A 25,730-nucleotide genomic window follows, 5' to 3' on the forward strand; every position below is an offset into this window, starting at 1 on the left:
AAGGGAATAATTTCATGGTTTTACAATTAACTATTATGGGATAATAAAGGTCCTGCTTCTATGACATGAGAACATACATTCCACCAGCTTGCTTTATCCAATGAAAATACCAAATAATTAAAATTTTGCTAATCTTGCTCACAAAATAACAAGCAAACATCAAATCTTTCTTCTAATAGTTTCAGGCTTAGAAACTTGGCATTAAATACTTCACACCAATCTATTATTACGCAGTATTTCCAACAATATTTTCATATACAGTTTTAGCCAGATTTGAAATTAAAGTTCTTCAGAGCCTCCTTGTTAGGTCACTTGGTAGAGCATGTGACTCTTGACCTTGTGGTTATGAGTTCAAGCCCCACATTGGGCATAGAGCTTACTTAAAAGAAATAAAATAGGGGTGCCTGGGTGGCTCAGTCGGTTAAGCATCTGACTTTGGCTCAGGTCATGATCTCACAGTTTATGAGTTCGGGTCCCATGTCGGGCTCTGTGCTGACAGCTCAGAGCCTGGAGCCTCCTTCGGAGTCTGTGTCTCCCTCTCACTGTGTCCCTCCTCTACTCAGGCTCTTGTCTCTCCCTCTCTCTCAAAAATAAATAAACATTAAAAACTATTTTTTTAACACATTAAAAAAAATAAGTAAAAGTTCTTCAGAGTTGAATAAAAACTTGACTGACATTTGACCAAATCCAGTTAAAGTACAAACTTTAAGATAAGTTGAGTTAGCATGAAACAAACAATAAGAGAAAATGACTTAGGCAAATATGAAAATTTAAATTATTTTATTATAAAAATTTATATAAACCATAAAAACAACAGTTAAAAACAAAGCCTAAACAGAATTAAGCCAGAACACAAAACATTTCAAACAAAAACCTGATCAGCTTCCTTGAAATTATTCGTCTTTTGGGTATCTGATGACTCCTAGACCTAAAACAGCGATTTCCATTACTCTTAGGCTATGAAGTATTAAATAGTATGTTTAAAAGACAAACCAGATTTTCGAACTTAAGGATTCACAAATACTTGCCAGGTGACCACCAAAATCTGTGTGTAATTAACAAAGTTATAAATCCAGAATACAAAATCTACCCGAAATCATCTAACCAAGTACCAAACTACTTAAACGAGACTCCGCTTCTGAGATGGCATAAAGAGAAAATTAGAATCTTCAGGTTTTTGTCAGTATACACCTGTTTGTTTTTGTCAATATACTTTTAAAAACAAATCAAACCAGCCACCATTCCTGAAAGCCCTTCTTACATTGTACTGGAATTTGAAAGGACTTCTAATAACTTCAAGCTCACATAAAAAAATAGGGTTTTTTTTCTCATTGAAATTACAAATAATTTTTCTTCTGAACCTTTAGCATTTGTCAGTAGTAAACCCAAAGCTTCTAGAGAACAGTTCTCCAACATTATTGCTTTTTTTTTTTTTTCCCCTCATTACAAAAGGAAAGAATTCTATCTGGGGGACAACACTGAACCGTAAAAAATCCATTCTCCCCAAGAGAGTCCCCCTCTGAACCCAGACACCGGCTTTCACAAATCAGCTCTCACACAACTATCTCTGAAGAAAAAGTTGCCGCCAGAGTCCTGCACCCACTCTCCTCACTCACTCAAGATCGGACTTTGCACTTAATCGGTGACAAACTGTTATTATTTGGATGACTGTGTCCAGACACGTAATGATGTCAGAGAAAAGAAAAAATATCTGTATCTGAAGCTAATCTGAATCTCGACAATCGGGAGTTTATTTACATGACTACTGTAAAAGTCAGCTGTGGAATCAAGGAAGATGGTCTACGTTGACTAATGCCAGCACCGCACGGTTGCTTTCTCCAAAACTGCACTCAAATTTCACGGGTCGTGCATTCACAGTAAGAACCTAGTCACGGGTAACAGAGTCCAAAGCCTGTGATCAGTCAGGACGGGCTGACTGACAAATGAGCACCTCATTAAAAAAAAAAAAAAAAAAGTCACTAACTAATTTGTGCTTTCTTCTCTTCTCCCTTTGTGGCCAAAAACCAGTCAGAAATGATTTGGGGTACATTGCATAGAATGACTCCCTCAAAAAAAGCAGTCTCCCAAAAGCACAGGACGAGGATAATGGTTTAGAAATCTTTCCTGTAAGAAATTTTCAGTAAAAATTATCCTACACATGCTGTATTTTTTCAGGGCCTTCCCAACACAGACTCTGCCATACAATTTCTATTCATAGACTCGAAAAGATGGGCAGAGTGTGGGGGCGGGTGGATCTTACGATCATGCTGATGCTTTCAGTTTCTTTTTCTTGGCCTTCAGCACCGGAGGCAGCGAAATCTTAAAGGCTGTCCTGAAATGACACAGAGGACCACACTCTTCAGTGCTCTAGACTTTTCCAGTGTGAGCCAGCCACACAGCCTGGCGGGGGATACTTACTCGCAGGTGGTGCAGATAGGACTGAAATTGCAGAATACTGTAAATTGAACGGACAAAATAAACAGGATGTTGGAAAAAACCGGTTATTTTCTGACCATCCCCCACCCCCGCACAACACACAAAAGGACAACCCTGTGCTTGAACTTACTTGACAAGCACACAGAACAGACATAGCCAATCTCAATAAGATTTCGATGACAGAAGCAAGCAGCCCGGTAGTCCACGTGAATCGGGGGTGGGAGGATTAACTGAGATCTTTGATCTTGATCGGGAAGAAAAACCCACTGGGGGGGGGGGGGGGAAAGGCAAGGAAGATAATTTTATTTAGAACATGGGGGAAAAGTAACCAGAAGTCAGGATATAAATATCAAATATTAGCCAGTGAACACTGAGGAGAATAAATTAGGATCTTCCTTAAAAGTCTATCAAGAAATGCATTTTTATCCATCTCCCAGCGACCCAGCACATCCACCCGCAGGCACCGTTCTGTGAACAGTCCTACAACCTTCTGCACACAGCCGCCTCCAGAGACCACCTGAAGTGCGTGCACCCTTGTAGGTTCCAAACCCCCGGGGCCACCATTTGCTCCTTCTTCTTCCAATTACTAGCCTCAGCCACCTTGCTCCCATTCATTCCCCAGGAAACGGGGTCTGTCCCTCGGACTCCAGGTGTCAGGCTCCTTACCAGTAAATACTGCAGGAGGGAGGGCATCTGAGGCACCTTCAAGTACAGTCCCCCTGTGATGTCACAGGCCTGCAAGACATACAGAGGGCTCTCTGCCGAACTGGCACGTGCTTAAGCTTTTCTAGAGGGATGGAATTCTCACCAGGTCAGGTCTCCAAAGGAGGATATGACTGAGCAAATCAAAAGGGAATGGTCTCCCAGGGTGAGGGAGGACCACAGGCTTCCCGCTACCTCTCCAGGTTTCCAGCTATCGTCTCCCCCGCCCAGGCACGCCACTCTTTCGCCCTTTGAAGACCTCAGTGTAGCACAGTATATGCCCTTTCTCCTGTGTTGGCCACTGATAAAATCTTTATTCCCGCCATGTTTACTCGTTTTCATTATATTTTTTAGCAACAGCTTTGAGATACTTCATAGGCCATAAAATTCAGCCTTTTAAAGTGTGTAATTCACTACTTTTTACTGTATTCAGCGTTACGCAACTGTCACCACTATCTAGATCCAGAACATTTCCGCACTCCAAAAAGAAACCCCGTACCTGTTAGCAGTCACTCCCACCCCCTTCCTCTAGTCCTGGGCTACCACTAGTCCACTCTCTAGCTCTATGGATCTGCCTATTCTGGACACTTCGGATCAACGGATTTAGGCAACATGGGTCCTTTCCTTAGCGTCGTGTTTTCAAGGTTCATCCGCGTTGTGGCACGTTATCAGCACTTCATTCCTTTGCATGACCAAATGCTATTCTATTGTATGGTTATACCACAATTTGCTTAACCCCATTCATCTGTTGACGGACGCTGGGGTTCAAACGGGGGAAGACAGAAGAGTCAACCAGGTAAGTAAACACAGAAATAACGTCACAAGTTATCATTTCTATGAAGAAAAATGAAGCTGGGTAAGGGGACGGGGAGTGACACTAGACAGTCAGGGAAGGCTTCTCTGAGGAGGTGACTCAACTGAGGAAAAGCCTCAGAGGCAGAGGGAACAGCAAGTGCAGACAGCCTCAGGCTGCAGCGGGCCTGTGGTTTGAAAGCAACAGCAAGGAGCCCGGTGTGGAAGTGGGAGACGCCACGCGGACAAAAAGATACCCGGAAACCGTATCGCGTAGGGAGTACAGATGGCCACGGGAAGACTCTGGGTTTTAGTCCATCCCGCTGGGATGCCACGGGAGGGTTTTGAGCAGGTGGGTGACAAGATCTGATTTGAAAGCTTCGTTCTGACCGCTGTGCTGAGAACCGACTTGGGTGGGCGTCAGCAAGGAAACAGAGGCCGGTCAACAGATCTTACAAGCTTCCGCTTGAGTGGCAGTAGTGAAGCGGAAGACATACGGTGGGATTCAGAGACTATTTCAAAGATCAAACCGACAAGATTTGCAAGGGTAGGAAAGGAGAAGAAGAGAAGAAACAAGTTAGAGTCAGAATTTTGGCCTGAGGGGCTGACGGTCTGAGCTGCCAGTCGCTGAGATGGGGATGCCCCTGGGAGGCAGCATGAAAACCTCAAGTTCCGATTTTGACATGTGAAACCTGACATGCTGCTGGCGGTCCAAGGGGAGATGCCGCATATACAGCTGAATACTCAAGTCTGGAACTCACAGAGCCTGTGTCTGACCCACGCATATAAATGTGAGGAGGGCCAGGGAGGCAGAGCTGGGATTTTTTCCTTTTATTTATTTTTTTTAATGTTTGTTTATTTTTGAGAGGGAGAGAGAGGGAGGGAGGGAGAGAGAGAGAGAGGAGAGAGAGAGAGAGAAACAGAGCGTGAGCAGAGGAGGGGTACAGAGAGAGGGGGAGACACACAATCCGAAACAGGCTCCAGGCCCCGAGCTGTCAGCACAGAGCCGACGCGGGACTCGAACCCACAAACCTCCAGATCGTGACCTGAGCTGAAGTCGGACATTTAACTGACTGAGCCCCCCAGGCGTCCCGCAGAGCGGGTATCTAAATTCATGGCACAGGCAAGATCTTCTAGGAGTTAGCAGACACTGTGTAGGCTGAAATGTGCAGTTAAAACACATACTCAACCTTTTTGGTTTTTTAATTCTGAGATATAACCATACGCATAACACTATACATACATAACATGGAAGTATGGTTTTGATACAACGAACACCATGTACCTATCACCAAGTTTAAGAAATAGGACCGTTCCAGAACCTCTGACTCTAGTGTACTTTCCAACTGTATCTCCTACTCCGCAACCTCAGTAGTAACCTAAACTCCGCGTTTTCCAGTTTTGTGCTGTTAACTGATCTTTTAGGAAATAATATTTCTTGTGGTCAAAAAACATTTATCCGAAGTTCAGCAGTATCTTTAGTCTTCTTCCCCCCCCCTTTATGATTTAATTAGACCTCTTTTCCACACGTTTGATTAAAAAGCAACATCCAACAGTGCCATCCAACAGAAATATAACGTGGGCAATAATGTGAAATTTAACATTTTCTAGCCGCATAAAAAAGGGGAAAAAACAGATAAAATTAATTTTAATAACATTTTATTTAACTCAATATATTCAGAGTATTATCGTTTTAACATGTAATCAATACAGAAATCTTTACATTCTGTTCTTCATACTACGTCTTTGAAATTCACTGTGTATCTTGCACTTAACGGCACATCTCGGTTCAGACCAGACTCATTTCAAGAGCTCAACAGCCATGTAACTATCACGTAGGACAGCACAGATGTGGAGTTATGATCCAGTCTTTATAAAATGCTCTACTTGGTGATCATTCTTCCACCTATACCTTGTGTAGAGAGAGATCTGTCACGCTGTTCGCCTAAGATTAAGATTAACAACGGTAATTTGAAGACGACAGGATTTGAAGGGATTTTTTTTCCCCCTTTAAAAAATACTTTCCTGTGTCATTGAACTTCATTTCAATGTGTGAGTCACTTTCACAGAACCAATCAAAGTCACGGTGTGGAGCATAAACAAACATTTTAAAGGAACCAGAGAGCCGTTCACCTGAAACTGCTGTGACGCCGCGTGTCAACTATACTTCAGTGAGAAAAATAAACTAAAACAAGGACCAGGAGATGCGAGTGCTCCAAGCTGCAGCAGCACACAGGCTAACCCTACAACCGGGTGCAGGCCGGTGAGAAGCACTCACAAGAAATCAAGAGAGCACACCATGCTCCCTGGACCACCACCACCGCGCTTTCCTTGAACACGTACCTGTTGGAGGAGTCCTGAATCCGAGTCTAGAACACAGGCATCGATCAAAATATTCTGAAACGAACATTCCGGAAACATTATAAGAGGAATAAGAATGACTAGCTTGCATCGGGTAACTACTGTGTGCTACACTCCTCTCAAAATGCCTTATGTGATCCACAGGATGACTCTACAAGGTAGATACTGCGCATCTGCAGCTGAAGCACCCAGGCCTTGGCCAGGCTGCGGTCACAGAGGCGGTAGAAGGCAGTGCTGTCACCTGCCCCCTCCAGTCTGCCTGTCCCCAAAGCCCACGGTCTTTCACTATGGCATGCGGCTGCTCCAACACGGAGAATATTAGGCATGGACGTGGGAGCATTTGGGGCTTAAAACTGAAGTTTTAAGAAAGTTATTTTTAACATGTCAAAGAAGAAAATGTCTTAGTGATAATTCATTTGAATTTGTGAAAATTCACTCAAATATTTGCAAGGTAAAAATATCAAATCTTTCTAAGACCTCCCCACGCAAACAGATAGAGAAACTGAGGCAAGGTATGGTGTGAATTGCAAACTAGGGATTCTTAGCCTGAGGCCCAAAGATGGGTCCAAGGATGGGCTAGACAAGGGTTCCATGAATTCCATGAAACTAAATGCAAAACTGGGTTTCAGAGTACCTTTTTCTGGGGACCCCGCAGATTCTCATGGGCTCCAGGACCCAAAACAAAGAAACGACTAGTACAAAATATGAATTCCAGATTCCTAATCCACTGATAAGGCCAGTTAGTCAGACTACCTTTCTATGTACGTCATTCAAAAAATAAAATTAATTCCTTCATAAGGAAACAAATATTCTTTAAAAAGAATGCTCTCCCTAGCGGGGGGAGGGGGAAAGAGAGAGAGAAAGGCAGGCAAACTAAGAAACAGACTCTTAACTACAGAGAACTAATGGTTACGGGGGGGGGGGGGGGGGGGGGGGGGGAGGGAGGAGGGGGGGAGGGAGGAGGGGGGAAGGGTGGGGGAAACAGGTGATGAGCACAGGGTGTCATGTGAGTGCTGAATCCCTAGACTGTACCCCCGAAACTAGTATTACACTGTATGGTAACTAACTAGAATTTAAATAAAAATTGAAAAGAAAAAATACTCCCAATTCACCTGCTTCTGTGCTGCGAAAATGACATTCATGAAGTTCATGTACTGCAGTGCGCTGTCTTCCGCAGCCTTAATCACCTGGAAATCATATCCACGTGAATACCTTGCGGGCACAGCCGAGTTCTCACCCACACGTCAACACAATGTACAGCAGACACAACCAGTGCAGCTGGTTGAATTAGAATTCATCTGCCTCGTTACCATTATTACATACTATCTATAGCATAAAGATGACTGCAGCAATTTCCCCCAGACCCTACCGCTCAAGAGAGGATCCTTGTTTAATAGTTTCTAGAGAGCACCTGTTGGGGCACATATATACACTCACACCCAAAATACACACACACACACACACACACACACACACACACACACACACACCAGGATGATCACCTAGTGTTCAGGAAACTGCTCTTTTTTTAAAAAACAAACTCTATACCCAATGTGGGGCTCAAACCCACGACCCCAAGATCAAGAGTTACGTGCTCAGGGCCCCTGGGTGGCTCAGTCGGTTAAGTGTCCAACTTCGGCTCGGGTCATGATCTCACAGCTCGTGGGTTCCAGCCCCGTGTCGGGCTCTGTGCTGACAGCTCAGAGCCTGGAGCCTGCTTCCGATTCTGTGTCTCCCTCTCTCTCTCTGACCCTCGCCTGCTCACATTGTCTCTCTCTCTCAAAAATAAATAAACGTTTAAAAAAAAAAAAAGTCACATGCTCTACCATGCAGGGACCCCCTGCAATCTGCATTTTGATTCCACAGTACCTGGGGAGGAAATCTCGTATCAATGAATGTGGATGTACATCCTCCTTCGTGCTGACTTCATAGATTTCTGCTCTCTAACCAATTATCTACAGAGGACACTGAAGCAGTTTCCAATCCTGAGTTTTAAACAGTGCTCTCATGAGCACCCACATACACGCTTTACGTGACCCCGACTAGCTCCTAAAGTAATCAGGGAGATTGCTGAAGTATATGCACATTAAATCTTGACGTCTTACTGGACGTTTATACTTCTGCACTTCCTAGGAAGGCCGCACGACTTCTCAAGCGCTAACTGGCCATCCACATTCCTCCTTCTGCAGATGGCTCATATCGTCTACCCGTTTCTTTACAGTAAACCTTAACTTCTAAAACTTAGTTTAGAGCCCTTTTTCATTTTTAGAACCATGACATTAATCCTCTCTTAGGCAGCTATGCTGAAAATACTTTTCCTAATAGTTTTCCTTTCCTTCTTGTTTTGGGGGTTTATTTTTTTTGAGGTCTTCAGGTTTTCTTTAAAGTTTCACATCATGCTCAGCAAGGTCCTTCCCTATCCAAGATGCATATAAACAGGTATTTTCTTCCAGTGCTTTTATGACTTGAATTTTTACAGTGAAATGTTTGATTTACTAGATTTATTTGATTTGATTTACTAGATTTAGATGTGGGCATGAGATCTAGGTTGGTTTCCCCCCAAATGGCCAACCAATAGGCCCATTACCTTCAACTCAATAATTCATTTTCTTGCCACAAACTTAAGGGCTTCCTTTCCACAAGTCAAAGAACTCCATTGACCTGGTTTTTCTCTGGATTCTAGTCTTTTCCATTTACCCTGTGTCTACCACTGTGCCAGAATCACAGTGTTACTACAGGTTTGCCATGTGCTTTAATGCCTGACAGGGCAAGCTCCTGCTTATCATTCTCTTTCAGAAAGCATTTGTCTGTTCTCACTGATTTATTTTTCCAGATAAACTGTTGAACTTCTTTCTTTTTTTTTTTTTTTAAGATTTTATTTTTAAGTAATCTCTACATTCAATGTGGGGCTCAAACTGACAAGCCAAGATCAAGAGTCACACACTCTACCAACTGAGCCAGCCAGGGACCCCTTACTCTTGAATTTAATTCCCCCCATTCTGCCATGAAAAATTTCAAAAAAACCTCATTAGTATTCTGAGAATGCATTAAATTTATAGTTTAACTTTGGAAAAATTGACATCCAAGAGTAAAATTTGGCTCTCCATTCAATTCTCTCATGTCTCTCAGAATTTTAGTTTTTCATCATAATCAGTTTTACACATTGTTGATTTATTCTGGATATTCAATATTTATTATAAATGGGTCTTGGGGCACCTGGCTGGCTCAGTTTGGTTAAATGTCTGTCTAGCTCTTGATTTCGGCTCAGGTCATGATCTCACGGTCATGTGTAGGGCTCAGCACTAATAGCGTGGAGCCTGCTTGGGATTCTCTCTCTTCCTCTTTCTCTGCCCCTCCTTTGCTCTCTCTCTCTCAAAATAAGAAAACTAAAAAAATAAATAGATAAATGGGTCTTACTTCCCGTTATGCTTTCTAATAGGCTGCCATTGGTATATAAACACAGTACTGATTTTTTCTTAATCTTACCAAAATCCTCGATTTCATCTCTTGATTATCTATAAAAAGATAAAAACAGATTACAATTTAACTGAATCTTATTAAACGTATTATAAGGTTTTCCAACCAATTTTTTTAAACAGTCCACCAAAATTATAGCAGTAAGATAAGGATTACAGGCCTCACAAAAAACCATAGACTCCTACCTTTAACCTCCTTGTTCATTCTATGAATATCTTATTTTTTTAGCATTAAGGAATTTTAAAATATTATTTGATTTCATAGATATTTATAGTAAATAGGAAAATAACCTCAAATTTTAAATCAATCCAGCATCCAGTTAGCTGAAAAAAGAAATGCTCCACTTCCCACGATAAACACACAAGAGTGATTGGGGGTTTCCAATTACCAACCGCAATTAACTGGGCTTTGTAACCTGACCAAAACATGATCTTTGTCCCAGAATATTAAAATTACCAGGATATGATCCTTCTGTGATTGTCCACCACATCCTACGTGTGAATATACTGGGACCACCAGTAAGTCAATAAGCCAGATAAGGTAAGGAATGTGAAAACCACACACAGATGAGAGGCACCCCCAAAGCCCAGGACACAGGAATCTCTCAATACTCTCCCAAACAAAGAAATCAAATTACACAAGACTGGGAGAACATCACACAAACACAGACAACATCAAAATGCTCAGGAAGGGGGGCGCCTGGGTGGCGCAGTCGGTTAAGCGTCCGACTTCAGCCAGGTCACGATCTCGCGGTCCGGGAGTTCGAGCCCCGCGTCGGGCTCTGGGCTGATGGCTCAGAGCCTGGAGCCTGTTTCCGATTCTGTGTCTCCCTCTCTCTCTGCCCCTCCCCCGTTCATGCTCTGTCTCTCTCTGTCCCAAAAATAAATAAACGTTGGAAAAAAAAAAAAAAATTAAAAAAAAAAAAAGATTTACCAGGAGTCAGGTTTAAAAAAAAAAAAAAAATGCTCAGGAAGGTGTTCACTCTACGCTAAGTTCAAATAACCTGTGGGCCTGTGGAAAAACTGCTCACGAATTAAGCCTCAGGATCAGTAAACAGCTCCTATAATCAAACACACTGTTACTAATTTACAGAAGGCAGAAGAAACAAACACACCCACCCCAGGCCGCAAGATACAAGCACCCCCAAGAATCTGCTGGGAGCAGGACATACTAGAGAACATCAGAGTTTTCCTTTTTTTACATTTCAAGTTTTTACAGCTTATTTTAAAAATGTTCTAAAGCCAAGATAAACTATTTTTTGATTACCCACCACTTTAGAATACTCAAGCCTTTCACTAATATGGACACCCAAGGTTCTCAAAATTATCACAAGAAAGGTATGTTTCATGCCCAAGACACCTTCTGAACGACTAAAACGCCAAGGATACAGCAAAGAGCTTTGGCGAGGGATCCCGCCAGCAGAGTTTCCGTATGTTGACCCTTTATGTCACCTGCAAATAATAATAAAGTTAAAAAGTCAATTACTGGGCATTTTCTTGGACTAAAATAATTTTCAAACCAAAGCATTCATCGTGAATAAAACCAGACAACATGTCCAAATCAGGGTTAAAAACACAGAGAGAGATCTGTTCTCAGTATTGCTTAAATAAGCAATTTTTAACATTTTCTCAATTTAAAATATTCTGAGGGGATACAAAGTCTCAGTTTGGGATAAGTTCTGGAAATGGACAGTGGTGATGTTTGTGCACCATGTTAATGTACTTAATGTCACTGCACCGTACATTTTTAAATGGCTAAAGAGTAAATTTTATGTGTATTCTGCCACAATAAAAAATAAATAGAAAACACCCTGGGGTTATCTGGAAAGGTTCAGGTTTGTTATGACCTAAAAGGTAAGAAAGGTCATGTACAGCACCTGATCTGAGTCTCTCTCTCCTCCGTCCCATCACCCCCTGCCTCCCACCCTTGGAGAGCTGCCTGGCTTGTGGATAGCGGGTCGAGCAAGCCCTCTAGCTGTGGCAAGCAGGGATGATGCTGGCAACTTATTTGACGCCTTGAGTGAAAAGAGTTAAGCAGTTCAAGAGGGTGGAGATCCCAGACGGACATCTGGCCTGCAGCTGGTCCTGGAGCACTGATACCCCCGCCCGTGGGTGAGGTCAGACCAGGAAAGGTCTTGAACACCATACTGAAAAGTTGAGACTTTACCCTGGAGGCCAGTGGTTCTTGAAGTGTGATTCTGGAACCAGGTATAGGAGCATCACCCAGGAACTTAACAGACACACAAATTCTTGGGACCACCCTCGACCCACAGAACCAGAAACTGCAGGGTGGGATCCAGCATTTTGTTTTAACAAGCCCCCAGGCGACTTTTACCAGCTTTACTGGGGTATAACTGACAGATCATAAAATTCACTCCTTTTAGGAAAACAATTCAGTGGTTTTTAGTAAATGTAGAGAGTTGTACACAATTACCACAACCCAATTTCAGAACATTTCCTTTTACCCCAAAAGATCCCTTCGGCCGGTCCCAATCGCATGGTGCTGCCCCGGCCCCAGGAAACCACGAACCTACTTCCTGTCTCTAAAGAGTTCCCTTTCCCTTCCAGGTGATTCTGACACAGGCTACGGTTTAAAAAACACAGCCTACGGGCAATAGGGAACCAGTAACAGCCTTTAAGCCAGGAAACAGCAGCTCTGATTTTCAGAAAGATAACTATGAGTGGAAAGACCTGAATGGGGACAGACAGAAGTCAGTGAACAGAAGCCACTACAGTGATCCAGAGGAGCAGTGCTCAACCTGAGCAACTGTGCCCTATAGGGGATATTTGGCAAAGTCTGAGACATTTGGTTATCACAACTGGGGGATGTTATGGCATCTAATGGGTCTAGGCCAGGGATGCTGCTAAGTATCCTCCAAAGCACAGGGCAGTTCCCACAACAGAGAATTAACTAGCCCAAAATGCCAACGGTGCTGGGGTTGAGCCAGATGACAGAGAATTGGGAGGCAGATTTTGGAGGTACTTCTAAGGCTAAACTAATGGGATATCATGGCTGACTAGATGGTGAATGTGAGCAGCAAAGAGTCAAAAATGAACGCTTTGAATTTGGAAACGTAGGTGGAGGGGTGTGGCAGAAACTGGGGGTGGAAATGGCGGTGTGACTGGGAGGGAAAGATAATGAACCTAGTCTGGGGTGTGCCAGCCAGACTGTGGACCCCTCTGTGGAGACATTTGCTGGAAGAAAGGCTACATTAAAGATAAAGACTGGGAAGTGTTCACATAGAAATGACAATTAAAGATAAGAGCGGATGAAAACACACAGAGGAAGAAAAAAGAAGAATATAATGTGCAGAATTAAAAAACCTATTTTTTTATGGGACAAGATGAAGGAAAAGTCAGAGATGGAAGAATGGTCCTAAAAAGAGGAGAAACAGGACAAAAGGATATCCTTAGACGCTAAGAGTGTGTTTCAAGAAGTAGAGGCTGGCGGACAGTGGGAGAGGCTGGCGAGGTCAGGCAACCGGGGCTCAGGCTTGGATGAAAATGATTTTACAAAAGAAAAGAGAGAGAACGCAAGTAAACAGTCCCAGGAACCCCAAATCTCTCGACTTCGAGCCTCAAGGACCTCCACATTCAACTGTCGATTGTACAAAAATATAATGGGCAAAGAAATCCATTACTCTTGGTCATGAGATCTTTAATTTCTTCAGCAATGACTTCATTCGCTGCTGTGAACAACTCGTATTTGCCGTCTTTGCTCCCTGAGGGGCTGAATTCAGAAGGAGGGTTGCCGGGGTCTCCAAAGAAGTCTCCAAGTCTGCCATTCTTCCCAGGATATAAGAATCGACTGAAACGGGGGGGGACACGAGTTACACCAGGACTCTGTCCTCACTAAACACCCAGATGAAATTCAGCACAGAAAACAAACAAAAACCACGCCAATTCTGCCTCGCAAGATTCTATAATAATTGGCAAACGCGAGTCTACCACCAGAGAGTGTTTCAATGATCCCTCTGTTTTCTCAAAAGTGAGAGGAAATAAAGCCGGTCCCAGTCTCTCGACATGCTTCGAGGTGGTTCTCATCCTGCTTTCTCAGATGCCAGTCGGGAGGAGAGTCATACCAAATTCTATCTTAGGGCTGGTTTATTATTTGAGGGGTATTCACCTACCCCCCGTAATACAAATCTGGTCCAAGGGCCCCTGAAAAGATCCTCCCAGTGCTTCATGATTTTTATAGTAATCCTGTAAAACACAGCTTTAATTTTTCTAACAACTGACCACTGTGCCTTTTCTAGTTTTTCTTTTGATATCTTAACCGAATCAGTGAGGTCTTTTACATTCAATTTTGAGAAAACTGCATGGTGATCATGGGAGCGAGGGCACTTACTTGGTGGCTCACGGGCTCTTTCGACACAGCCGAGAGAGCAGCCCCAAGAAACGAGGACGGAGGACCACCCACCTCATATGAAACAGGCCAGTACACGAGAGTCACTTCTCCCACAATGTGGCTGACACCTAGTTAAGACACACAAGAAGTGTGTCTTGCCCGGAGAATCAGATTCTATGGTCAGTGTATGCGCACAAAGTAAATATGGTCAAAATTAACAGTGAAAATATGTACCGTGTACATGGTCATGTCTGCAGGGAAGCTGCACACCTACACACCCGTCCCGACGTGACTCACGTGCAGCCAGGTTCTACACTGGTGTTAGAAAAGGTCACTGTTGGGGCGCCTGGATGGCTCAGTTAGTTGAGTATCTGACTTTGGCTCAGGTCATGATCTCATAGTTTGTGGGTTCAAGCCCCACATCGGGCTCAGTGCCGACAGCTCGGAGCCCGGAGCCTGCTTCGGATTCGGTGTCTCCCCCTGTCTCTGCCCCTCCCCTACCTGTGCCCTCCCTCTCTCGAAATTAAATAAATAAACATTAAAAAAGACAGAAAGATAGAAAGAGACAGAAAGAAAAGAAAAGGAAAGAAAGAAAAAAAAAGAAAAGAAAAGAGAAAAGAAAGGAAAGGAAAGGAAAAGGAAAAGAAAAGAAAAGTTAACTGTTTCTTCTGCTGAGCACCAGATGGGACAGTTGGCCTGGGTTAAAAGCCTACATAACAAGAAAAACCCTCATCTGTAAACACCAGAATCACACCCGGAGCAGTAAAATATTACACTCTGAGAAGTATGCAGGAGTCAAGACTGGCTGAGAGAAAGCGGAATCACACCTGCCCTCTGGAGCAGACCCACAAGGACAACAGGGATAGGAGCTACCTGCCCCACTTGATAATTCTCCCTGTTCTTTGCCTACAGAGTATGGCTGGCTCCATGTAAGTTACCTGTGCACATGATGCAACTCTATTAGATGTCAGCTAATGAGGTTTCCGACATTCATTCCTTTCAAAGGTACACGTACTGATTCTTGACGCTGTTAGTACTGTTCAACGCTATAGAAAAATATTTGTTTTTGCACTACAGGAAAGGAACAGTACATGCCGACTGGCATCAAAATCTCACAAGTGTGAAGCACTGAACAGGTACTCACGACAGTCATACCTTTCTTGAATGTGACTTGCTATCACGGCAAGTTTGTTGGAACGATTCATGAATAAATGAGAATTTCCCAGCACCATCACAGCATCTATGCATTTTGATAAAGTAAACTGTTGAAAAATAGAAACCAGAAGAAAAGATAAAGCAGCTACCCAAATAACTAGGTTAGGTCTTGAAATGATAAAGACTTCATTTAAATTTTAGACAATTATTCACTGCTGAAAACTCGCTCAGGAACCCCCTCCTCCAAAGCCATAAACCAAAACACTTGAAAATTAGTTTTCTAATTTTATTTATCTGAAATGATTTCTACATCAGTGCATTATTCCACAAATATTTTCTGTACAACATTTAAGGAAAGCAAACATGTTACACATTCTATGATAAAATTACTAGAAAACTACCACCACGCAGAACAGATGATTAATATACATACCGATTAAATTGGTGATTTGTAAAAGTTTTCCATTCACTCATTCACTAAGTATGCTAAGCACCTGTTATATGCCAGGCAAAGATCCCTTCTTTCATCGAGCTTACATTTTCTTAAGCACTAATATTACTAAAACATGTAGGTGCATATATTTATAATCCTGGAATAAAGCATGTTTCTCTTAAAGGAAAAAATACTTCAGGCAGCAAATAAAACACTGATAAATTCCACTTTATTTAAAAAAAGTACAACAAACCTATTAAAATTTCTATATGGCAAAAAAGGTGACTATAAACAAAAGTGAAAGGCAAATTACAAACTGGAAAAAAAAATGCAATATATGACAAGCAAAAGGTGAACTTTTTAATATAAAGAGTATCCACAAATCATTAAAAAAAATAATACCCAGAGAGGAAAATGTGCAATGCCCCAACAGAGAATGGGCCATCAAATATACTAAAAGCAAACTGAGATAACTTTTATGGTACATCCTGTGGGCAAAAGATAAAACAAGGAAAGAGAGAAGTGCCAGGGTGACTCAGTCAGTCAAGCATCTGCCTCTTGATTTCAGCCCTGGTCGTGATCTCACCTTTTGTGAGATCAAGTCCTGCGTTGAGCTCCGTGCTGACAGCACAGAGTATGCTTGGGATTTCCTCTCTCTCTCTCTCTCTCTCTGCCAAGCCCCCGTCTCTCAAAAATAAATAAATAAACTTAAGAAAGAACAGGGGGGCACCTGGGTGGCTCAGTTGGTTAAGCATCCGACTCTTCGTTTCGGCTAAGGTCATGATCTCACAGTTTGTGAGTTTGAGCCCCGTGTCTGGCTCCACACTGACAGTGCAGAGTCTGCTTGGGATTCTCTCTCTCCCTCTCTCTGCCCCTCCCCTGCTTGTGCTCGCTCGCTCTCTCTCTCTCTCTCTCTCAAAATAAATAAGCTTAAAAATTTAAAAACAAAACAAAACAAAAACAAGGCAAGAGAATATCTTATTTGGGTACAAAAAAAAAAAAAGGAATTCTCATATGCCACTGATGAGAGTTCAAAATAAAAGTTTTTTGAGGCGTAATAGGGTAATATGCAGTCATGTGCTGGTCTATACGATGGAAAACTATTCAACAACAATAAAAAGGAATGCATTACTGTAACAACTTGGACAGATCTCAAAATCATTATGCTGAGTAAAGAAACGAGACCAAAAGAAATCCCACTACATATTGTTTGATTCCATTTATATAAAAATCCAGAAAATGCAAACTAATCTATAATGACAAAACAGATGACTGGTTGCCCAGGGGCAAAGACCAGCAGAGAGAAGTAGGCAGGATAAAGGAACATGATGAAACTTCTGGGGGGGGGGGGGGGTCACAGATTAATATGTTCATTATTTTGATTGTGATGATAATTTCATGAATGTATACATATACAAAAACATGTCAAACTGAACACTTTAAATATATGCTATCCATTGCATGTCAGTTATATCTCAATACAGCTGATTTTAACTTTGATTTTTCTTTTTATTTACTTTTTTTTTTAAGTGTGCTCTACACCCAACGTGGGGCTTGAACTCAAGACCCCAAGATCACAAGTTGCATGCTCTACCAACTAAGCCAGCCAGATGCCCCTGGATAACGCTGACTTTAAAAAAGACACCATTAAGAAAATGAAGAGACAGGTCACAAAGTCATAGGTCCGGAGAAAATATTTGTGAATCATATACTTGGAAAAAGACTTACATCCAGAATATATGAAGAATTCTTACAATTCAGTAATAAGAAAACAAACAGCCCAATTTTAAAATTGGGCGTAATAACTGAATATGCATTTCAACTAAAAAAATATGACAGGGCACCAGGGTGGCTCAGTCTATCAATTATCTGACTCTTGATCTCGGCTCAGGTCATGATCTCATGGTATGTGAGATCGAGCCCCATGTCAGGCTCTGCACCGACACCATGGAGCCTGCTTGGGATTCTCTATCTGCCCCTCTCTCTGCCCTTCCCCTGGTCACAGTCTCTCTTTCTCTCTCAAAATAAATAAATAAACTTAAAAAAAAAAGAAAATATGATGCTTAATAAGCATATACTATATACATAATACACATACATTATATCTGTATATATAATAGTCATCAAGGAAACGCAAATTAAAACCCCAATGAGATCCCACTACTTACTTACCAGAATGATTATTTAAAAAAAGACATGTGTTGGCAAGGATGTGAAGAAACTAGAACTCTTACACACCTCTCAAAGGAATCGAAAACGGCGTACCCACTCCACTCTTTAAGTCTGGCAGCATCTTAAAAAGTTAAAACTAAACTTACCACATGACCCAGCAACTCAACTCATAGGCATCTAGCTACTCAAGAGAAATGCAAACATACGTCCACACAAAGACTTGTTTGAGAATTATTTGAGCATTATTCCTAAGAGTCAAAAAGTGGAAACAATCCAAACGTTTGTGAACAGATGAACAAGAGGTATAGCCACACAATAAAATACTATTCAGGAATAAAAAGGAACCGGCAATACGTACTACGACATGGATGAACCTCAAAAATATTATATTAAGTGGAAAACAAAATCAAAATAGTGCATATAACCAAAACTCACCCAATAGGAAAAAGATCATTCAAAACTTTAATAACCATTAAAAATTTAATTCATAGTTTAAAACCTCCCCCAAAAGCAAACTCCAGGCCCAGATGATTTCATTGGCATTTCAAGAATGGACACTTGGCGTGCCTGGGTGGCTCAGTCAGTTAAGTGTCTGACTTTGGCTCAGGTCATGATCCCTCTCTTCTCGAGTCTGAGCCTGCGTCAGGCTCTGTGCTGACAGCTCAGAACCTGGAGCCTGTTTCAGATTCTATGTCTCCCTCTCTCTCTCTCTCTGCCCCTCCCCTGCTTGCACTCTGTCTCTCTTGCTCTCAAAAATAAACATTTTTTGGGGTGCCTGGGCGGCTCAGTCGGTTGAACGTCCAACTTCAGCTCAGGTCATGATCTCGCGGTTCGTGGGTTCGAGCCCCGCATCAGGCTCTGTGCTGACAGCTCAGAGCCTGGAGCCTGCTTGATTCTGTGTCTCCTGCTCTCTCTCTGACCCTCCCCTGCTCATGATCTGTCTCTCTCTGTCAAAAATAAATAAACATTAAAAAAAATTTTTTTAATAAATAAAAATAAACATTAAAAAAATATTTTTAATTAAAAAAATAAAATAAAAAAAAAAAAACAATTGATACCAAATTCAAAATAATCTGTTCCAGAAAACAGAAAAGAAGACTTCCCAATTCATCTTACGAAGCCAGTATCACCCTTGTGTCAAAACCAGCCAAAGGTGGGGCGCCTGGGCGGCTCAGTCGGTTGAGCGTCTGACTTTGGCTCAGGTCATGATCTCGTGGTTCATGGGCTCGAGCCCCATGTCGGGCTCTGTGCTGACACCTTGGAGCCTGGAGCCTGCTTCGATTCTCTGTCTCTCTGTCTCTGTCTCTCTCTCTCTCTCTCTGCACTCCCCACCCCCCGTCAAAAATAATATAAACATTAATTTCTTTTAATTTATATGGAAATGCAAAGGAACTAGAATAGTTAAAAAAAATAATTTTGAAAAAGAAGAAGAAAGTGGGAGGAACCAGCCAGCTGGAGCCCAAGACTTACTATCTAGCTATCGTAATCAACACTCTGTGGTACCGGTGGAGGGAGAGACAGAGAGCACAAAGGAACAGAAAGAGCACCCAGAAATAAACCCACACAAGTACCCAAGTGATTTCTGACGAGGCTGCAAAAGCCATTCAGTAGGGAAAAGGTAATCTTTTTTTTTTTTTTTTTAATTTTTTTTTTCAACGTTTTTTATTTTTGGGACAGAGAGAGACAGAGCATGAACGGGGGAGGGGCAGAGAGAGAGGGAGACACAGAATCGGAAACAGGCTCCAGGCTCCGAGCCATCAGCCCAGAGCCTGACGCGGGGCTCGAACTCACGGACCGCGAGATCGTGACCTGGCTGAAGTCGGACGCTTAACCAACTGTGCCACCCAGGCGCCCCAAGGTAATCTTTTCAAATCTGGCGCCGGAGCAACTGGATTACACAGAGGCAAAAAAATGAAAGCTCAACTTAAATTTCACAGCTTGTTCAAAAAAAAATAATTCAAAGTGGATTGTGGATTTATTTGGTCGTTTTCTCTAGGATTTCATTTTTAAGTAATCTCTACCCCCCCACCCCCCCACCCCCACAACGTGAGGCTCGAACTCTCAACCCGGAGATCATGAGCTGCATGCTCTGTGGACTGAGCCGGCCCTCCTAGATTATGCATTTACACGTAGAACGTTTCACAGAAAACGCTGCAGAAAATCTTTAAGACCTAGAGCAAGGCTGAGAATTCTTATAGCACCAGAAGCACAAGCCGTATTTTTTAAATATCGAGAAACCAGACTTGATCAAAATTGAAAATTTTCTGCTCCGTGAGAGGCCACCAGAAGAGGATAAAAAGACAAGCTAAAGCTTGGGAGAAAATACTTGCCAACAAGATATCTGACAAAGGGCTTGTATCTAGGACATGTTTTTCAAATCTCGAAATTCAATAGTTAAAAATAACCCTAACACCCCAATGAGAAAATGGACAAACGACATGAAAAGACACGTCAGGAGGCCGATCTGTATGGCAAATAAGCCTACGAGAAGATGTGCAACATGTCTAGCTATTAAGGAAATGCGATTAAGACCACAATAAGGTGGCATTCCACGCTCATTACAACAGCTAATATAAAAAACAGCGACCACATCAAACGCCAGTGAGGAGAGGGACAAACAGGATCCCTCACGCTTGCTGGTGGGAGCGTACAGCCATTCTAGAAAACAGTACAGCAGTTTCTCATCCAACCAAACGTGCGATCACCAGGCAGCTGCGATCCTGGACATTCATCCCACAGAAATGAAAACTGACATCCACCCAAAAACCTCCATTCAAATTTTCGGACCAGCTTTTTATGTAGTAACCAAAACCTGAAGAAAACCACCCAAATGTCAAAGCTTTACCAGGTGAGTGACGAAACGAGCTGTGGGATATCATTCCTCGGAACACTGCTCAGCAATAAAAAGGGCAAACTTTGATACATGGAACAACCTGGATGGATCAAGGGCATTCTGTTTTGTTTTTAAATGTTTAATTTTATTTTTGAGAGAAAGAGCACGCATGCGTGGAGCGTGGGGTAGGGCAGAGACGGGGGGGTGGGGGGTGGAGCAGATAAAGGATCCAAAGTGGGCTGTGCGCTGTCAGCAGGGTTCAAACTCATGAACTCCAAGATCGTGACCTGAGCCGACATCAGGCGCTTATCCGACTGAGCCAGCCAGGCACCCCAAGAGCATTCAGTTGAGTGAAAAAAGCCAACCTCAAAGGCTACACACTTTATGACCTATTTACGCAACAGAACTATAGCACTAGGGAACAGATTAGATCAGCATTTATTAGGGTTTAGGGACCAGGGACTGTCTAAAGTGTAGCAACTATATTATTATTGCTATTTTTTTTAATTTGAGAGAGAGAGAGAGAATGCATGACTGGGGGAGATGGGTGGAGGGGGAGAGAAAGAGAGAGAGGCAGAGAGAGAGAGAGAGAGAGAGAGAGAGAGAGAATCTCAAGCAGGCTCCACTCCCAGTGTGGAGCCCAACATGGGGCTCCATCCCACGACCCTGGGATCATGACCTGAACCGAAAGCAAGAGTTGGACACTCAACCAACTGAACGACCCAGATGCCCCAGGTGTAGCAACTATAAAAGGAACACAAGTGACAAGGCGCCCGGATGGCTCAGTGGGTTAAGCATCCTACTTCAGATCAGGTCATGGTATCACAGTTCACAAGTTCGAGCCCCACATCAGGCTCCATGCTAACAGCTCAGAGTCTGGAACCTGCTTCCGATTCTGTGTCTCCCTCTCTCTCTGCCTCTCCCCTGCTCACACTGTCTCTCTCTTTCAAAAATAAATAAACATTCAAAAAAAGTAAAAATTAAAAAAAAGGAGCACTGTGATGAAACAGCTCTCGTCCTGACTGTGGTGGTAGTTCCACAGATACATGCGACAGGGACAGCATAGCACCGCACATACACACGCATGGATGGGAATCTGTTGTGATCTGAATAAGGTCTGAAGAGCACACTGGTGTCAGTTTCCTGGCTTCACTCCTGTACTTGAGATACAGGAGGTGTTACCACTGGAGGAAGCCGGAGCAAGTGTGCACGGGGCCTCTCTGCACCATTTTTTTTAACAATTTCTTATGAGTCTGTAATTATTTCAAAATAAAATACTTCAAAATAGATTTTTTTTTAAAGGCCTACATATTGCATGGAATACGCGAAATGTCCAGAGAAGGCAACATAGAGACAGAGAGCAGATCACTGGTTGCCTGCAACTAGGGGGTAGAAGCACTGACTGTGAACAGGCATGAGGGAACTTTTTGGGGGTGACAGAAATATCCTAAAATGAAATTGTGGTGGTGGTTACACTATTTTATTGTGATTTTTACTAAAAAAGCATCGAATTGTACATCAGAATGGATGAATTTTATGGTATGTAAAGGACTTTACCATAGCTGATTTTTTTTTTTTTAAAAAAGCAATATAAACACACACTCAATTAAACCAGAATTATCCAAAGGCCTCCTCAAGCAATCTTACCTGAGATTCCTTTAATCCTTGTTTCCCCCACCAAATTGGGTTGGTATCAACTATGATAACCAGAAGATTCAATTCATCTTCTGAAAATATTAACAAAAAATAAAAACGTTAGCCTCATGGAAGCAGAGCAAAGCTAACATTCCCAATTTGTAAATTAAACCCACAGCAGGCACCACCACTTGCCTTTACATGTGTATCAACCTACAATCATGAAATTAACAAAAGGCCATGTTCTTTTAATAATCTAAAGCTCTGTGGGCCCTGAGCAGGCTCTTGCCTGCTCTCTGCACCACTACATCTTTGATGCACTAGAACAGAAGCTCCGTGAGGGGGAGGGGACTCTTCCTCCTCTGCTTGTAGCACAACTGCCTAACATGTGGTAGACGCCCAATAAATACCTAATAAACGAAGCCCAAATATTCATTTTAAATGCCTGGTCAAGGACAGAACGCACCGATTAACCAGTTAATATGCAACAGTGATAGAATTTCAGGCACGGAGGGGTTGAAGGGAGACACTGGACTCAGTTTGGCCTCAAGTCTATCAAATATACTAGCAGCAAGGCCAACTGTGATTTGGAACCGAAATTTTTTTTAACTAGGCTCCACGCCCAGGGCAGAGCCCAACACTGGGCTTGGACTCACAACGCTGAGATCAAGACCTGATCTGAGATCGAGGGTCAGACACTTAACCCACTGAGCCACCCAGGCACCGCAGGAACCAATTTTTAAAAGGTGAAAACCAAAGAGGGAAAAGCAATTGCTATGTAAAGATTTTACTGGGAATAGGCTACTCTCCAAAGTTAGGCACAACTAGACAGGCTAACAACACCATGAATTCATTCAACGAACACTGACACTAAATACCAGTGTCAGGTGCTGGGGATACTGGGTTCAAGGCCTCAAGGAGTCTAAATTCTAACTGAGGTGAGAGACACACAAACCCGTAAGTCCTTGCCGTTATGAAAAACCCAGGATGCTCATTTAATAGCAAAAAGCAATAACGCCTTTCCTGCCCCCCATACCTTCTTCCTGCAGTTCCACCTCCTGTATCGGGATAATCCTCACTCCTTCGGAGATTTCCGCTCACATATCCAAATCCTATTTACCCTTCAAAGCCCTAAACCAGTGCTACCTCTTTCCTCCAAGAACCCTCCTCAGGTCTTCCAACAGGTCCTGTCTCCCCCAGCTGAGGACAGGAGTCCTCTGCATCAGCCACTGGCACATGTTAATACTAGAATCGCATTCTGTGCTAACATACTGAGGGAAATATCTTTCATCAATTATAACACGTACCCTCTCTCTCTTTTTTAAATGTTTACTTACATATTTTTTAGGGGGAGGGAGGGGCAGAGAGAGGGAGACAAAGAATCCCAAGCAGACTCCAAGCGGTCGGCGCAGGGCCCGATGGGGGGCTCAAACATACGAAGCGTGAGATCATGACCAGAGCCGCGATCAGGAGTCGGGCGCTTAACCAACTGAGCCACCCAGGTGCACCTCTTTTTTTTTTTTTTTCCTTTTAACATTTAACAGTTGCTAAAAGCAGGACGGTATCTTATGACATTTCTCTTAGTGGTATCCTGAATACAAACGCATCTCATCATCGGTAGCGTCTTAGAGGACCTGAAGTATGGCATTCCTGCTCTGCAAATGAAAGTAACTTGCTCGAAGTCACACGGCCCGCTGGCAAGTAGCAAAACACCCTGCTATGAAGACGGGTCTGCGGGACTCTAAAGACTAGCTTTTCAATGCCTCACTGTCCGCTTTGACCCTCTTTTAACGACACTCAGAACTCACCGCCTCATTTCACAGCTAGTTGTGTTTCTGATCTCTGTTGCCAGCTCTGCTAAATCTAGCCCACCAGACCGGACTCCTTACAGAGTGAGGATTTTTGCTAACCCTAGGGTGAAATAACACATGCAAACCACACACACAAAGACGCCTAGCACAGAAGCCGCACTTAGTAACTGTCTTTCACAGGACTTCCTGTGAAAGACACGCCTCCACCCGTAAGCCCACACTCCTTTGGCCTCATTCCCCATGAGGCCCCATCCCACAATTCTCAAGGTCACTCCTTGCCACCACCCAAAGCCTGAGACAAAGACAAAGTGCTGCCTTTCAGGAGAGACGGGTATCCATACACACGGCACTGCCCTGTGATTTTTTCCTCCTTTGGGCCACGCCAGGCCTGCCTCTCTCACAGCCCTGTGGTATCTTAAAAAAAGATAAAGGAAGCATGGGCAGTTGTTACAGCCTCCGAAATGATCTATTTCCACTCTTGCTGCCACAGTCCCTTCTCCACACAGCAAAGTGACCTTTTAAAATTATAAATCAGGGACGCCTGGGTGGCTCAGTCGGTTAAGCGTCCGACTTCGGCTCAGGTCACGATCTCACGGTTCGTAGGTTCGAGCCCCATGTCGGGCTCTGTGCGGACAGCTTGGAGTCTGGAGCCTGCTTCGGATTCTGTGTCTCCCTCTCTCTCTGCTCCTCCCCCACTCATGCTCTGTCCCTCTCTCAAAAATAAATAAATATTTTTTAAAAGTTTTTGAATTATAAATCGGATTGTACCAACTCTTTGCTTGAGACCCTACAATGGCTTCATATTACACTTAAAAACAAAGCTCAACCTCTTTACCTTGGCCCACAAGGGCCATGCATCTGCCTAGTTCTCTGATCTCACCCTTCTAGCTCATTTCGCTTCCACCACGCTGGTCTCTTTTTTTTTTTCTTAAGACATTAGGCTCTACAACTGATAGTTTAACGTATGGATGAAAGTCTCTCCTTTCTATCCCTCAAGTTCCCCATTTCCATCTCACTGTAATGCAGTGGCTCAACTTGCCACGGCGCCTTCGCACAGTCATTCAAGACTCCGTTTCAGTACCTGAGCTCTTATCTGAAGTAGATGCGCCTCGACCATCCAGTATATCGTCTTCACACCTCTTGTCACCCTTCGAAGCTATTATTTACTTGCCTACTGTCTGCCTCGCCCACTAGACTGTACCCTCCCCGAGGGCCCTTGTCTGTCATGTTCTCAGCCGTACTGCGCAGCGCATGAAATAACGCCTGGCACACAGGACGCCGTTCAGAAATATTTACTGAATAAATGAATTCTTTTGCTACTCCCCTAAAGACCAAACAGGTTGCACCCGGCCCCCGACATAATGCTCCACCTGGGTGGTCCTGGCCAGGCCGAGCCCGCCCAGTCCCGGGGTGGGGGGGTCCCTCCCAGCACGGCCCTCACCGTCTGACACCATGGCAGCCAGGATCCCCCCACGCCCCGGCAGCAGCAGTCAAGTACTCCTCCCGGCTCCTGGGCACCCCGACTTCCGGCGCCGCAGCGTGACGCAAAGGCGGCTCCGCCCAGGCCTCGCGCCGT

General features: G+C 43.4%; 1 protein-coding gene across 1 annotated transcript; it reads right to left on the reverse strand.

Annotated features, from left to right (window-relative positions):
* Positions 1 to 763: 763 nt before the first annotated feature.
* GTF2H3 (general transcription factor IIH subunit 3) lies at positions 764 to 25,712 on the reverse strand. Its single transcript, XM_043557384.1, has 13 exons — positions 25,596 to 25,712; positions 22,356 to 22,435; positions 15,271 to 15,377; positions 13,409 to 13,575; positions 11,157 to 11,219; positions 9,954 to 9,983; positions 9,778 to 9,806; positions 7,404 to 7,478; positions 6,274 to 6,327; positions 3,103 to 3,171; positions 2,567 to 2,702; positions 2,419 to 2,455; positions 764 to 2,332 (listed from the first exon to the last, which is right to left on the reverse strand). The coding sequence occupies exons 1-13, from the start codon at positions 25,606 to 25,608 to the stop codon at positions 2,263 to 2,265; spliced, it is 930 nt and encodes a 309-aa protein (XP_043413319.1). The 5' UTR covers positions 25,609 to 25,712; the 3' UTR covers positions 764 to 2,262.
* Between the last annotated feature and the right edge of the window lie 18 nt (positions 25,713 to 25,730).

This window comes from Prionailurus bengalensis, chromosome D3 (assembly GCF_016509475.1).
Source record: "Prionailurus bengalensis isolate Pbe53 chromosome D3, Fcat_Pben_1.1_paternal_pri, whole genome shotgun sequence".
In the NCBI taxonomy this organism is placed as follows: Eukaryota; Metazoa; Chordata; class Mammalia; order Carnivora; family Felidae; genus Prionailurus; species Prionailurus bengalensis.

Coding starts and splice junctions, on each gene's coding strand:
- GTF2H3 (XM_043557384.1), bottom strand. Junction 15,378..22,355: donor AAGGATTAAAGGAATCTCAG/GTAAGATTGCTT, acceptor ATTTTTCAACAG/TTTACTTTATCAAAATGCAT. Junction 2,333..2,418: donor CCTATCTGCACCACCTGCGA/GTAAGTATCCCC, acceptor GTGTCATTTCAG/GACAGCCTTTAAGATTTCGC.